Source organism: Chlorocebus sabaeus, chromosome 13, assembly GCF_047675955.1.
Source record: "Chlorocebus sabaeus isolate Y175 chromosome 13, mChlSab1.0.hap1, whole genome shotgun sequence".
Taxonomy (NCBI): Eukaryota; Metazoa; Chordata; class Mammalia; order Primates; family Cercopithecidae; genus Chlorocebus; species Chlorocebus sabaeus.
The window spans coordinates 56665622-56681612 of record NC_132916.1 but is presented as its reverse complement, the minus strand read 5'-3'; the positions used below and the strand labels follow the sequence as shown (position 1 = coordinate 56681612).

General features: G+C 36.7%; 1 protein-coding gene across 3 annotated transcripts in view; it reads left to right on the top strand.

The window, feature by feature from the left end:
• Positions 1 to 15991, top strand: part of MOXD1 (monooxygenase DBH like 1) — a 124257-nt gene that overhangs the window by 93404 nt on the left and 14862 nt on the right. The window contains exons 11-12 of one of the 3 annotated variants that reach the window (XM_008007019.3): positions 7848 to 8016; positions 8486 to 9744. The exons of the other annotated variants lie outside the window; for them this stretch is intronic. Of the exons in view, the coding sequence (XP_008005210.2) occupies positions 7848 to 8016; positions 8486 to 8650 (334 nt within the window). The 3' untranslated portion in view covers positions 8651 to 9744. Of the gene's footprint in view, positions 1 to 7847; positions 8017 to 8485; positions 9745 to 15991 lie in introns of those variants that run through there. 3 annotated transcript variants of the gene reach the window in all.

The following is a 15991-nucleotide window of genomic DNA, read 5'->3' as shown; positions in this document are numbered from 1 at the left end:
AGTTCTGGTCTTCGAGGTTGTAGACCCTTGGATGGGATTTTTGTGGGTGCTTTTTTTGTTGTCATTGATGCTGTTGTTGTTGCTTCCTGCTTGTTTTTCTTTCAACGGTCAGGTCCCTCTTCTATAGGGCTGCTGCAGTTTGCTGGGGGTTCACTTCAGGCCCTATTCATCTGATTTACTCCCACACCTGGAGATATCATTCAAGGAGGCTAGAGAACAGCAAAGATGAGTGCCTTCTCCTTTTTCTGGGACCTCTGACCTTAAGGAACACCAACCTGATGCCAGTAGGATTACCCCTATACAGGGTGTCTGACAACCCCTGTTGGAGGTTCTCACCCATTTGGGTGGCACAGGGAACAGGACTCATTTAACAAAGCACTTTGTCCCTGGGTGGAGGGGGTGTGCCTTGTTGGGAGAAAACCCACCCATCTGGGCTGCCCGGATTCCTCAGAACTACCAGGAGGAAAGGCTAAGTCTGCTGGTCCACAGGGACTGCAGCCACCCCTCCTGCTAGGGGCTCAGGGCTAGGGAGACCCAGCTTCTGTCCCTGAGCCTCCAGTTGGAGTCACTGGAGTTCCCCCAGGGAAGCCCCACCCAGTGAGGAAGGACGGGTCAGGGTCAAGTCTGAAGAGGCATTCTGGCGGAAGACTGCCACAGAGTGTGTGGGACTGTAGGTGACAAATCTTGTGACCAAGCCATCCAGCCTCTCAGGCTCCAGCAGGGGAAAAGTACAGCCTGGAGCTATAGAGATGGATGTCGCCCTACCCCCACCCAGAGAGCTTAGTATGTTAGGCAGTTGCAAGTCCCAGCGCTGGCTGCTGCTCCTCTCCCAAGGAGCTCAAACAACTTAGACAGCAGGCAGCTGTGGTGCTGGTTGACCCTGCCCTCGGGAGTTCGGTAGGCTTAAGCAGATTCCAGTTGAGAGACTGTTGGCTAAGTTTATGTTTACTCTATAGACTCTTAAAATGTTCTTAAAATGATTTATTTTTCGTTCTTACCAGTAAAGTGTAAGAACTCCTGTTACTCAATATTCTTGGCAGCATTTTGTATTTTCAGTATTTTGCATTTTATCCATTTTAATGTGTATTGGTGGTATTTTCTTACGGCTTTATTTTCCATTTTCCTTGTGACTAATGATATTGAGCCTCTTTCACATGTTTATTGGTTATTGTAAAGCAGGTTCACTGTGCAGGTTGTCTGAGTCCAGTAAGAAAGATCGTACTTATACACAACAAGTTACATTAAATGGGTTTATTGCTTACACATAGGCCGCGAAAACAACAGAATCCTAGAATTTATTGTAAGCCAGTTCTCCAAAGCTCAGGAAATCTGTCTGGAATAGATGGAACCTCTACTGTACATGTCCCAGTTGCATTGCAGCTTGAAAAGCAGCCCATTCTTGGTTTTATATCCCTGGGCAATGTGAGATTCAAGGCTAAAGCATTGAAGTAATTCAATTAACAATTGAAACACTGTTTCCAGGGGAGTCTCTTAGTCACCTTGGGGTGTGATAACAAAATAGCTTAGACTGGGTAATTTATAAATTGACTGGGTAGTTTATAAACTGAGTAATTTATAAACTACAGAAATTCTTGCTTATTGTTGTGGAGATGGGGAAGTCCAAAATCAAGGCACCAGCAGTTTCAGTGTCTTCTGAGGGCTTGCTGTCCACTCCAAGATGGCATCTTTTTGCTGTGTTCTCACAGGTAGAAGGTACAATTGGAAGGTTCCCTCAAGCCTCTTTTGTAAGGGTACTAATTCCATTCATGAGCATGGAACCCTCTTGACCTGATCACCTCCTCAAGGCCCCACCTCTTAATACACTGCAGTGGAGATCAGATTTCAACATGAGCTTTGGAGGGACATGAACATTCAAACCCTATAGGGGGTACTGGAACAGAACCTGGGCTATTCCAGTCAGTACCTTCCTATTTCAAGATTTTTGCATGTCCAGCACATTCTATAGTTATTCTTGAAAACTACAGGCAAAAATGAGAATGGATTGGATTGGTCCAGGGCCACTCAGAGAATTGTCCTAAAGTTTTATATATATACACACACACCTATATATGTGTATATATGTATATATGTGTATATATATGTGTGTGTGTGTATAAATAAATGTGTGTGTGTGTGTTTACAGTCAGTCCTCTGCTTTCTCAGATGCAGAACATGGATTCTGCATCCATGGATTCAACCAACTTCAGATAAAACAAAGTTTGAAAATATTCCATCTATATTGAACATGTACAGAATATTTTTATTGTCATCATTCCTTAACAACACAGCATAACTACATAGCATTTACATTGTGTTAGGTATTATAAGTAACCCGGAGATAATTTAAAGTAGATGGGAGCATGTGCATAGGTTATATGTAACTACTACACCATTTTATATAATGTCTTGAACATCACAGATTTTGCTATCCTCAGTCCCCCATGGATACCAAGGGACAACTTTGTATATCTTCTTAATTGTTTATTAGAATTTTTGTTCATTGTTAATTTAATTACTTGTTTTATTATTGAGTTGTAAGAGTTCTTTATACTTTGGATGTAAGTTCTCTGTTGGATGCATGTTTACAGACCATTTCTCCCAGTCTGTGGTTTGACTTTCATTTTATAGCTGTATTTTTTGCAGTTTGTTTCATCATTTTTTGGTTTGTTTTGTGCTTTTCATATCCTGCTTAAAAAATCTTTGCCTACCCAAGGGAAGACTTTCTCTTGTTTTTCCCCCTGAAAAGTTCACAGTTTTAGCTTTTACATTTAGGTGGATCCATTTTGAACACATTTTTGTGTGTAGTGTGAGGTAAATCCAATGTTCATTGTTTTTCATATAGATATCAAGTTGTGCAAGAACCATTTGATGAAGGAAAACTACCTTTTTACTATTGAATTACTTTGGAATATTAGCTGGAAAATCATTTGTCCATAAATTGGTTCTTTCTGGATTTTCTATTCTGTTTCATTGCTGTATATGTTTAGTCTTACTCTAAAACCAAATTTAATTATTATAGTTTTATAGGAAGTCTTAAATGTAGGCCTCCAAAACTTTGTCATTTTTTCCCAAAATTATTTTGGTAGCCTAGGTTTATTCTATTTTCATACATATATTTAAATCAACTTGTCAATTTCATTTTTAGAAAAGGACCTGCTGGTATTTGATTGGGATTATACTGAATTTCTAGACAATTTGAGAGAATCAATATCTTAACAATATTGAGTCTTCTAATCTATGAACATGGTATGCCTCTTCACTTATTTACTGTTCTTTCATTTCTGTAAGCACTTTTTTGTGGTTTTTAATATAGAAGTTTTGCACATGTTTTGTTAATATGTTTTTTTTTAAGTTTTAGTTATCCTTGTCTGTTAATTCTTTAATCTCTGTCATTTCAAGATCTTGGAGTATTGACTGATTTTTTCTTCTGGTTTAGATTCACATTTACATACTTGTTGATGTGTTTAATAATTTTTGACTAGACATAGACAATAGGGCAGTATGCATGTTGTGTTAATTAGTACTAGGTTGTTTTTATTTCTTTAAAGAGCCTTGTTAGTGTGAGTCTAGAACAGATGTTTACTCCGTGTAGTCAATAGAGACATTCCACTCTGGCTAGTTTGAGCTCAAATGTCTGCTAACTCTATACAGGCTCTGGGAATTGTTTACGTTACAATCTTCTAGTTGTTCATTGCCCAGTCTAGATTTGACCCTAAATATAGTTGACTTATTGCTTAGTTACCGATTCAGAGGATCCTTATACAGATTTTTCCTCTGCAATAGTCTACCTTGAATACATAAGCTTCTTCAGTCTCCCTTAACTCTGGTTTTCATCTCCTTAACTTATTGAGATTGTCATTTTCTGTTTCAAAATCGCCTTTCCTGCATTCTGATCCAGAGAATGCTTCTAGGCAGAAAGCTGGGATGAACGTAATATTCAAACACCTTATTTGTTTCCTTCCTTTGGGGGAATCATAGTTCTATGCCATTTTCCAATGTCCAAACCAGCTGTTTCATATGGTTTGTTGAATTTTGAGTTTTTTACAGGAAGTTAGTGTCAGTTACTTCAACATGGTCAAAAGTGGAAGTCTGTTATTGAATTTTTGTTCCTTTTGCTAGTTTTTGATCACATGTTTACTTGCTTGATGGATGGAGAGTCTGATATAGTTCATTTAGCTATAAGTACATGGACACTGTTTCTTGGTTAGATCTTCCATCTCTCTTCCTTCCTCCTCCTTCGCTACCCTAAGAAAGACACTAGCAATAAAACTTTTAAAACAGGAGTCCAGAGAAGCTCAGATAAGAAATGTAACCACAGATTATCTTTCTCCATCTGCTTTTCAGTTTATGTAGAACAGGGGGACCAAGTATAAAAATCATTAAACTTTTAAAATTTCCATTGATCAGTTTGAATTTATAAGAATAAATAGCTTTATGTTTCACTTAAAAATTAAAAAAATTACTCTACTATGTTGTATTGCAGTAAACTTTGCTATCTTCTTAGAAAAACATGTCTCAGAGTTTAGATGGAATTTACAAAGGAAAATTACCCATCAATATTAAAGCATAATAGTAACACTGTTTTTTATCAACTACAGTAATATATATATAAAATACCATTCATTTACATGTATGTATGGATAGACATTTACACACTGACAAGATATGCAGAAATGTAACTGTTTTTATTTCTGTAACATTCCCAATTATTTCTAACTAATCTCCAAACCCAGTAAAAGCAGAAATACTTGCTACTTTAAGGTTACTTGTTTCCGGTTTAAAGCTTAGTCTTTTTGAAAAAAAAGTATTCAGGATAAATATTCACTTTTTCTGTCTGCTCTTTTCTCTAGAAGATAATTTGGAAGTGTGTAGGATAGGCTAAGAAGATTAGAGATGACAAGTAGGATGTTTATTGGTATAAGGTTATTATAGAACACGGGCCTAAACCAAGTTAGTAGGAGTGGAAAGAAGATGATAACTATGAGACAAAGATTCCATCTCAGAAAGGTTGATGACCACATCCCCAGATCACCCAGCCTCTGTCATTGTGTCTCCAACATACGAGCCATTGGGCTTGGCCTTTCTACGTATCTGTTCTAAAAACTGGCAAATAGGGTTACACCTCTTGTGTCACTTTATGTTGGGAAATCTCAGTAATAGGCAATTTGCTAAATTATTATAGCAACAAAGCTTTTTAAGATTTCATCTGTGTATAATGGTCACACTAGTCACTAACCAGCCAGGCGCCAGAGGCTTTAGGCCGCCTAAGCACCATAGTAAAGACTGTAGTGCCACCTTGTGGTGTTTCAGATGGTTACAGACTGATGATTTTCCCCTAGCATTTCTCTGGTTATAAAATTGATGTTCTCTTTTTCAAATTAGGCATTTTATCTTTTGAAAAGTGAATTTTATTTTTAATAATTGACTTAAAATGATCAATAGCTGTAGCTTTTAAAGCGTTTAAAAGGACATTGCATGCAAATATAAAATCTTCTTTCAAGTCAAGTTTTTGCTTTATACTAATTCTGGATTGTATCTCTATAAAATTGTCACAATATGTTTAATTTTCAAATGCTGAGACTTCAGGTCACTGCTAGGTATGTTTATGTAATGTGATGCTGATTGTTCTTACTTTATGGGGCTTCACTTTAAGGTCTTTGTATAAAATAATGCATTTAAAAACTCAACAAAGATACATATTCATTCTAATTAAAGGAAGTTACGAAAAATGTAAAGATCTGCATATATTACCTATTTTTCTCATTGTCTCACTTATTAGATATGGAAGAAACATTTCAAATTTAGACTTAAAAATTATCTTTGTAACTCCAAAAAATTAGTAAAGAATGTTTAATTTACTTAAGAAGATCATATTCAACGTGCCTGAGTGGGTTATGTATGTCAGAGAGAAACAGAGAGAGAAATAACATAAATAAACTTAAAAATTGTGAAGATTAATGTATGTTTTTCAGCTGAGATTATTTGGTAATTATAGAAATTACTGGAACATCTTGGGATGTTATGGGTGCCAAATACTTCCTAGTCACCATGATAATTTCCTGCAAGGTCCATGGCTTAATGTAAAATTTTGTGATATGCCAACGCTTACACTTTTCTGTTTTTCAGGAATCAATAATATTATATTTAATGAAAGACAATACCTGAAAAGTATCTTTTCAAGCAAGTCACGTCTTTCACTTTTTCACTTCACTTTTTCTGTCACTGTTTCTGTCTGTTCATGTCATTGTTGTGATTTCTTTCTCCTTTCTTGGATATTTAGCATGTGATTTTTTGAGTGGCAGATGAAGGCTGAGTGTAATTCTATATACAGTATTTTTTTTTTTTTCTCAGTACTTTTAAAAATTTCAACTTTTATTTTAGGTTCAAGGGATGCATGTTCAGGTTTGTTACAGTGGTATACTGTGTGAAACTGAGGTTTGGGGTATGAATGATTTCATCACCCAGGTAGTGAGCCTAGCACCTAACAGGTAGTTTTTTAATTCTTGTCTCCCTCTCCCCCTCTCTCTCTAGTAGTTCCCAATGTGTGTTTTTGCCATCTTTATGTCTATGTGTACTCAATGATTAGATCCCACTTCTATGTGAGAACAAGTGGTTTTTGGTTTTCTGTTCCTGTGTAATTCACTTAGGTTGGTGGCCTCCAGATGCATCCATGCTGCTGCAAAGGACATGATTTCTCTCTTTTTTTGTGGCTACATAGTATTCCATGGTGTATATATACCACATTTTCTTTATCCAGTCCACCTTTGATGGACACCTTGGTTGATTCCGTGTCTTTGCTATTCTGAATAGTGCTATGATGAACATATGAATGAATGCATGTGGTCTTTTTGGTAGAACTATTTATTTTCCTTTGGATATATAGCTAGTAATAGGATTGCTGGGTTGAATGGTAGTTCTGTTCTAAGTTCTTTGAGAAATCTACAAACTACTTCCACAGTTGACTGAACTAATTTATATCCCCACCAACAATGTATAGGCATTGTCTTTTCTCTGCAACCTTGCCACTATCAATTATTATTATTATTTTTTTTGCGTTTTAATAATAGCCCTTCTGACTGGTGAGATGGTATCTCACTCTGGCTTCTATTTGCATTTTTCTGATGATTATTAGTGAAGTGGAACATTTTTTCATGTTTTTGGCCTTATGTCTTCTTTTGAGAAATGAGTAAAATTTTCAAAACATTGATTGCATCACGTTTTTTGTTGTATTTATCTTCTCACTTAGCGAAACCAAAACAGAGTAACCAGCAGGGGTCAGGCTTTTATAGTGTATGGATTTGAATTTTCCATCTCTCACACTGTCTTTTAGGAACGTGCAGGTTTCTTGATTACACCATTAGCATTGTACTCTTTAGAAATGAATACTTCCCAGTTAATTTGTTAACTAGAACCAAACCAAATTAGTGTAGAATTGTGAGGCTCCGTAGAAGCTTTCTGAGACAAAATTATTTGTTTAAACTTTGACCGGGCATGGTGGCTCACACCTATAATCCCAGCACTCTGAGTGATGGAGGTGGGAGGGTTGTTTGCTCCCGGGAGTTCCAGACCAACCTGGGCAATGTAGCGAGACCCCATCTGTATTTAAAAATATAAAATTAAAAATAAAATTATTGCCAATCTGCTACTAAAAAGAAATCATTCTTTAAAAAGATTTTATTTGGTACATTTCTTCTAGTAATCGCTGATGAGCTCATTAACGTTTTGCATTAGGTTATCTATGTGTATGAAAATGAGTAAGTGTGAGATCTATTTTAGGATGCTGAAAAGTAAAGGAAACATGTAATGCATTTGTTCTGAATATGACTAATTGTGTCTTTTAAATTCAGGACCTGGCCTTTCATTATTAAAAGCCCCAAGCAATATAAAAACCTTTCTTTCATGGATGCTATGAATAAGTTTAAATGGACTAAAAAGGAAGGTCTCTCCTTCAACAAGCTGGTCCTCAGCCTGCCAGTGAACGTGAGATGTTCCAAGACAGACAATGCCGAGTGGTCGGTAAGCTCTTTTTAACCTCTGACAACCCAGATGACACATTTTACCTGAATCTATTACAGGAAAACCTAAGGAGAAGACAAATATCCATAAATGCAGGGGTCCAGTTGCCTTTTAATGTCTGATAATTTTTGTTCAGTGATTACTTGGGTTGACTGAAAACTCCTCATTCTACCCCCTTTCAAGAGATACATTAGTTCTAAAACTAAGGTTGGGATAGAGCAGGAACAGGCTGGAATGAGTGCTGCAAAAAGCAATAGAGCCTGCTTTGTATTCTTTTCCAAAGGCATGCCTGGTCCTCTTTTCTGTTGCCTCCTAAATCCTAGGTTTCTGACTCCCCCAGTGTGTGACTCCTTTGGTAACCCTTGTGCCTCCTTTATCCCCTGAAGAAGTGTGGGCAGCTGAGCGTGCTTGGTCACTGCCCTGCTTTAAATCAGATGTTCATTTGCATTCTTTGTGCTTCCGTTTTCAGATTCAAGGAATGACAGCATTACCTCCAGATATAGAAAGACCCTATAAAGCAGAGCCTTTGGTGTGTGGCACGTCTTCTTCCTCTTCCCTGCACAGAGATTTCTCCGTCAACTTGCTTGTGTGCCTTCTGCTACTCAGCTGCACGCTGAGCACCAAGCGCTTGTGATCAAAATTCTGCTGAACTTGACAATATTTTCTATGATCTGAACCTGTCATTTGAAGTACAGGTTAAAGACTGTGCCCACTTTGGGCATGAAGAGTGTGGAGACTTTTCTTCCCCCTTTTCCCTGCTTCCTTTTTCCTTTCCATGTTACACGAAAGGCATCAATCAGGTTCTCTTCTCTTTCGTAGAAATATCTGATGTTACATATACATGGTCAGTAAAATAAAACTGGCCTGACTTAAGATAACCATTTTTTAAAATTGGGCCATCATGTGGGAATGTTCTTTATTTCCTACTACATTCTGTTTTATTTAAATACTTATTGTTGCTATTTCACTTTTTGACTTGACTTTTGTATTTCTTTAAAAAATTCCTTCCTTTTAAAAAATATAAAAGGGACTACTGTTCATTCCAGTTTTCTTCTTCTTTCTTGTTGTTCTAGTATGACTTTTCAAGTGTAACACCGTTCTTCCTGTCTTTAACATTGTCCAGTTCTGGTCTTTTCTGTGAACTACCACTGGGCCCCTTACCTCAATGCTTTTTGTTGATGCCAACTCTGGTTCCCTTGTTTATCTGAGTCTGTTGGTACCCCAAATGACCCCACACCCATCTTAAAGTACTTTTTTTCACCTTCCCTGTTTAATACTGGCCAGATGAGTGTTTTCTAGCACCCTGTCACATTCTGAAAAGAAAGAGGCTGTGGGAAACACAGAAATGGTATGCATTAATAACTGATTATAGGCTGAAGAGAAAAAAATGTAGCTGACTGCAAACCCAGTGCTGTGAGGGGACTTGTATGAAGTTCCAGGTCAAAGACAAACCGTGTGAGCCAGTCCAGAAGGGTGTAAGTTCTCTGAATATTCCTTGCTGATTGTTGGGTGACACATGTACCACATACTGGCTCCATTTAAGTCATGGTTCTACTGTAGATTTATTTTTATATTAGTTAATAAATGACTTAAAATCGTCAGCAATTGAAAATCTTGTCACTCTTTTGGTTTTCTTTATATAACTCAGTCAAATCTTTTTTTATGTCCTGTCCTCATCTCTTAAGCTAAATCTGTTTGGATCATATTAATAAACTAAATGAAATTATAGTTTTGTGTGGTATTTTATACACACCTTAAGAAAAATAAGTGATTCAGTCCTAGCATTGACAGTAAAAGTTGATTAAGAATGTTGCATTTTCCATTCCATTTTGAAGCCCTTTTTGCCCCACAATGTCTTCAACACAAACCATATTGCCTTTTAAATAAATACGTTTCAGAGTATTTCCTTCTTGATTCTTAGAACTTGTACATTTGATAAAATGTTTTTAATATTTATGAGGTATATTTTTGAATTTACTTTATTTCTTTTTGTTTTATTTTATAAGTGCTATTTCACATTCTATGATTTTCCATTCAAATATTTATATGAGAAATATAATTCCAAATACTCCCTATTTGAAATTTTATGTTGATTTTTACTTCAGAATTTCTGAATTTGATGTATCAAAGTCAAATGATTTCCTCTTGAGATTCTGTAATATTTGTTATTACCAAGAACAAATATTCTGTAATATTATATTTGTTCTTGGTAAGGAAGGTGAACATACCAGCTAGAGGAAGGTAAATAGCTTTGGAATCTTACATTTATGGAGCCAGGCCAGGGAATCTGTTCCACTGATGTTACTAAGAAGAAAGTTGACATTATTCTTCTGGAAATTCTCATGAATACATGTGATTTCAAGGAATAGACTCTGTTTCAAATTAGGATAGGTTATCTGTTGTAAGTCCTACAGAATCCTGATTATATTCTAAGTTGTTTGATCTTATGTTGAGCACACCTTCCTGAATAGCCAGGTTTTTTATTACACCTTTTTCAGGGAGGCTTTTAATTGCTTTCCTGGATTAAATAGCATCTCCTGACGCCTAGGCTGTCAGGCACAAGTCCCTGAGACTTCGGGGAGAATGGGGTCTCCATGTACGATGGTCCCTGGTTGGATCCTTAGGTTCAGATAGTGTGGAGAAGACATATCTGGTGAAACCAATATTCATCAGTGCCATGTGAAATTGAAGGTATACTAGGTGATCTTTTTTCTTTTTTTTCTTTCTGAAGGGGGCTCAGGCAGAATCAAAGGAGTCGTAGCAGTGATAAGAGTGATGTAGTCAATAAAGGTAGACATATTAATAGCTTTGGACTTTGTCCTAATGGCTCCAGAGGCCAATGATGGTTGGCAAACAGAAGGACATTTGGAAGCAGTATGTAATGGCTATGTATAATTCGCTCAGCTAAACTCACTATTGGGTATAAAAGTCATTTCAATTTTTAATATAAATATTGCTGATTTAACAGCTTTGAAATTAAAACTTTTTTATATCCCTAAGTATTTTCTTACATTTAGGTCATAATAAGTGGAATTACAGAAATAATCATTGCATATTTCAAGAATTTCAAAGAAATATTGCCAGATTAACTTATTCTCAAATGGTTTGGAAAAATATCTATCTATCTATCTATCTATCTATCTATCTATCTATCTATCTATCTGTCTGTCTGTCTATCTATCTATCTATCTATCTATCATCTATCTATCTATCATCTATCTATCTATCTGGCATTTGTCTATCTACAGAGAGAGACATGTGAAATGATAAGAATGGGTGAGTCTGGTTGGAGAACATAAGATTTCTTTGTACTATTGTCACAGTTTTTTAAGTTTGAAATTATTTCAGAATAAAAAGCTAGAAATGCAAAACACATCATGAAGGATCCAGCTACAGCACAGTGATCCAGGTAGGTTTTCTTCCCTATGCAGTATTCCTCCATTTTGAGGTGGTAAAGAGAGAAACTGGATGGTGCTTACTCCTCAGATGCCCCTGAGAGAGGGCAAAGATGACTGCAAGTTTGTCAGTTCAGACTAAAGATAGGATGTGCTTCCAGTTTGGAGAGAGAGAGAGAGAGAGAGAAAGGAAGGAAGGAAGGAAGGAAGGAAGGAAGGAAGGAAGGAAGGAAGGAAGGGAAAAGGAAGGAAGGAAGGAAAGAAAGAAAGGAAGGAAAGAGAGAGAAAGAAAGAAAGAAAGAAAGAAAGAAAGAAAGAAAGAAAGAAAGAAAGAAAGAAAGAAAGAAAGAAAGAAAGAGAAAGAAAGAAACCAAAAACAGAGGACTTGAGGGACCCAGGGAATGAGGAAAAATCCCAAAAACTAAAAGAAAAAAAAAAGAAGAGAAAAGGAAGAGGTGTTACAGGTTGGAAATCATTTAAAAATAAATCAGGAGACCCCTGATTATAAACCTAATGTGTAATAATGCCCATTTGCTAAAGGAAATTTAGACAAGTATGATAATTTTTAAATAATAAAATCTGTTAATCCTATTGCCCAGAGAATAAATAAAACCTGTTAGTAAATAAAATACGTTAATTCTATTCCCCACTTCTAACTTTTGTGTGCATATGCTTCTAGTGTATGTCCGTGAAGGTGTGTATCTGTGTGTATTCATATATAGATGAAGATACAGATGTTAGGTAACACTAGTTTCTGAAACAAATTCCAAAATATCAATGCTTTAACACAATGAAGTTTATTTTGTATTCAATTAATTGCTCAAAGTGTGTGATTCATTTGGTCACTGGCTTTCCTTCTTGTGGTGGTTCCAGGACCCAGAATCCTGTGGCCTTATCATTCCTAGGGCCTCAGGGTCATCTGCATTCAGCCTGCTAATAGAGAAGGACCTGATCTGGAAAGGGCAAAAATCAATTCCACTTTCACCATGTTGGTTAAAATAAATCACATGGTCTCATTGAAATGCAAGAGGGGCTAAGAATGTCATCTCTCTCTGGGTACCTGTAGAATGACAACACTACAGAAAGGAAGCCATCTCTGCTGCAATATGTATTTTCAGTAAAATTGACTTTCATGTACTCACATGATTCCAAGGTTTTTGAGTTTTAAAAACAATGATCAAACCAACATAGGGTTGTCAACTATATGTTTGGCAAAATAGGATACTAAACAGAATAGTTATTATTTATTTAATAAATCAACAAATTGTATGGAGTTTATGTTGAACCATGCTCTGTACTACAGTGTTGGGCTTACAACTGTGATGAAGCCCCATAGCTGAGTACACTAAACCTCCTATCATCAACATTTCATTTTACAAATTGGAAGGATTCAAAATAAATATCAGTTATTCAAACTGAATAAATTTAGCTTTACGGAAAGCTTACATCATCATCATGGACCATCCTTTCTCCGTCGATTATTTGGACTATGAACTTAGTTTATATCATTTTGATCATCTTAGCCCTACAAGACTTTAACTGACAGTTGTATCTAAATCCAACATAGTCAAACCGGTATTTCATGAGTAGAAAATGGTCAATTGAACAGGCTCATGGCAGCATCCATTACTCCCCAGGCCGGAGCTGTGAGCCATGGAAAATATGAAGAGTCATGGAACACTGTTACAAACTTAAACAGGCTTACTGCATAACGTCTCTGTCTTAAATATAATAATGTGCATTTGAAAGTCCAAGAAGAGTTATATAGTATGGAACATTTCTCAAACTCATTTCACCAAACCCCTGTTGTGGGTGAGCAATGTTCCCAAAGGAACACACTCTGGGGCACACAACTTTTTGAGCAGAGCATGTCCAGGTTTCTTTAACAAGTTCTTGGAAACTTCCAAACTATTCATGGGCAACTATAAAACATAGCCCAACAGACATAAGCCTGTCACTTAGGTTCATGGTCTATTCCTTATTTGCTGTGCTATTTTGCCAATAAACAAACACATCCTCTATTACTATTATTATTACTAAGAGAGAGGACTCAAGCAATCCTCCCACCACAGCCACCTGAGTAGCTGGGACCACAGGTGTGCACCACCATGTCTGGCTATTTTTTTTTCTCTCTGTTTTTGGTAAAGACAGGGTCTCCCTATGTTGCCCAGGATCATCTCAAACTCCTGAGCTCAAGCAATCTATCCTCCTCGGCCTCCCAAAGTGCTGGGATTATAGACTTGAGCCATTGTGCCTGGCCCTCTGCTTTTTATTAATCTAGAGTGGTACAACTTACAGAAAAAAATGAAAAAACAATTTACCATTTTCTAAAGGAAAATGCTAAAATGAATTATTTGACATCAATAAGGTATCTAAGAAATGTTGACAAGGCTGCATGTCTTTGGAACATTTCAGACCTATAGATACAGACTACCTTTATTTCACAAGTAATTTTATTCTTTAAGATAATCCTAAATTTCAAAATCCTGCCTTATTTCCCAACAATGAAAGCAGACGAATTAAAAAACAAAATTCATCAGATGAGTTCTAAGTGACTCTCTGACCAGTCACAGCCTTTTCACTTTCTAAAGGTGGTCCATCACAAAGAACAAAATATTTGCAGTGACGTGTTTGGTCACCTTGATGTTGCTAAATTGCTTTACCATAAGGAAGACCTTATGTTAAAAAGGCAACTTTTTTTTTTTTTTGAGACAGAGTATTGGCTGGAGTGCCGTGGCTCGATCTCGGCTCACTGCAAACTCCGCCTCTTGGGTTCACGCCATTCTCCTGCCTCAGCCTCCCGAGTAGCTGGGACTACGGCGCCCACTACCACGCCTGGCTAATTTTTTTGCATTTTTTTAGTAGAGACGGGGTTTCACCGTGTTAGCCAGGATGGTCTCGATCTCCTGACCTCGTGATCCGCCTGCCTCGGCCTCCCAAAGTGCTGGGATTACAGGCGTGAGCCACCGCGCCCGGCAAAAAAGCAACTTTTAATGAAAGCTGTTTTGTAGGGTTCCCTTCATGGTCCTTTGATTAACAATAGCATGAGGACTCTATGGCCTCAATCTAAGGTTTATTTAATAATGGCATTTCTTTTCCCGTTTCTTTAAGATTTGTTGCGGAATTGATATAATGTGACAAAAAGGAATTTGGGGGGAATAATATACAAATGTAAAATGAAAGCGTGAATTACACAAGTTTCCCTCTTATTTTTTAATAATCCATTAAATATTGCTAATCAAAATAATGTCATCACAAAGAACATATGAGAAATAAAGGGGAGAGGGGCACCTTGTGTATTCAACAAGGGATGAGATTCTCCCTTACAGCCATTAGATGGCTTACTGCATATCTGGTATCAATCCTGCCAGCGCTGGCTTGGAGGTGTTAGACTTCTCAAAGAACCCGCCCCGGCCCTTCCCAGCCTACCTACTTCTTTGCCTATTGCCTTTATTTTTTTGCTAATTCTAAATTCATATTACCTTAAGCTTCTTAAAGATTTTTAAATCTCCCATTTTTATGGTTAACAGAGATTTCCTAACGTCTGTTCTTTGCTTAAGTGACATGTGGTTGTACAGATGGGTTCTGCAGGAAATCCATATGCAATCTTTAAATAATTTTAAAATAATTCTGCTTGAGGGTTGAGCTCTAAGATCAACCTTAAGTCTCCTAACCTTTTACTGTAATGATTCTAAGCCTCTTTTGAAATTTTCCAAATTGTTAGTTTGTTGTAGCTTGCATTTTATACTTCACCTTCTATTTTGAGATTACTGTGCTTAGATTTTTAACTTCTTGTTCTTTTATCTTCAATTTTTTGTTTTTAAATTTAATTTCCAGTATTAATTCTAATCTAATCATTTTAAGCGGGGTTTTTTTTGCTAATCTTTTAATTATGTAGCCCATTAATTATTTTAAGAAGATATACTTCTTTATTTTAATAACAGCTTGAGGAACTGCCTATTGTGAGCAGTGGTGAGAATGTACTTTATAGACAGAAAAAGTGAAGGAATTTTTTTCCCTTAGTACTCCCTGCATTTTCTGCATTTACATCACTGGCTCCCTGTAATGAATTTCCCAGGTCAAATGAGGATTCTGCAATAAACTTGCCTAGTCATTTGCTAATCTTGCTAGAGTCAGAAGCACCATGGGATACCACTCAGATGGGATACTGGACTTGCAGGAATGGAATTGCTTTTCATAGACCATTTAGTCCTCGTATGAAGAACTGTGTTCTTTAATATTCCATTGTCTCCAAATGACAAAATCATAGGGTTTGGAGTAGACTATGACAATTTCCTTTTTCCAGTCAGGAGCTGTCTATGTGCAGTGCACTTGGAGAAATGAGCAATGCATTTCTCCAAAGTCCTCTCTGGAAGTTGCCAGCTTTCTCCTCTTATTTGGTGATTTCTAATTAGATAGAGAACCTTTCCCTTTCCTTCTTTTAAAATCTTCCATTTTTTTATCGTTAACAGAGATTTCCTACAGTCTGTTCTTTGCTTAATTGACATGTGGTTGTACATATGGGTTCTGCAGGAAATCCATATGCAGCATTTAAATACTTTTAACTTTTCATCAATCAT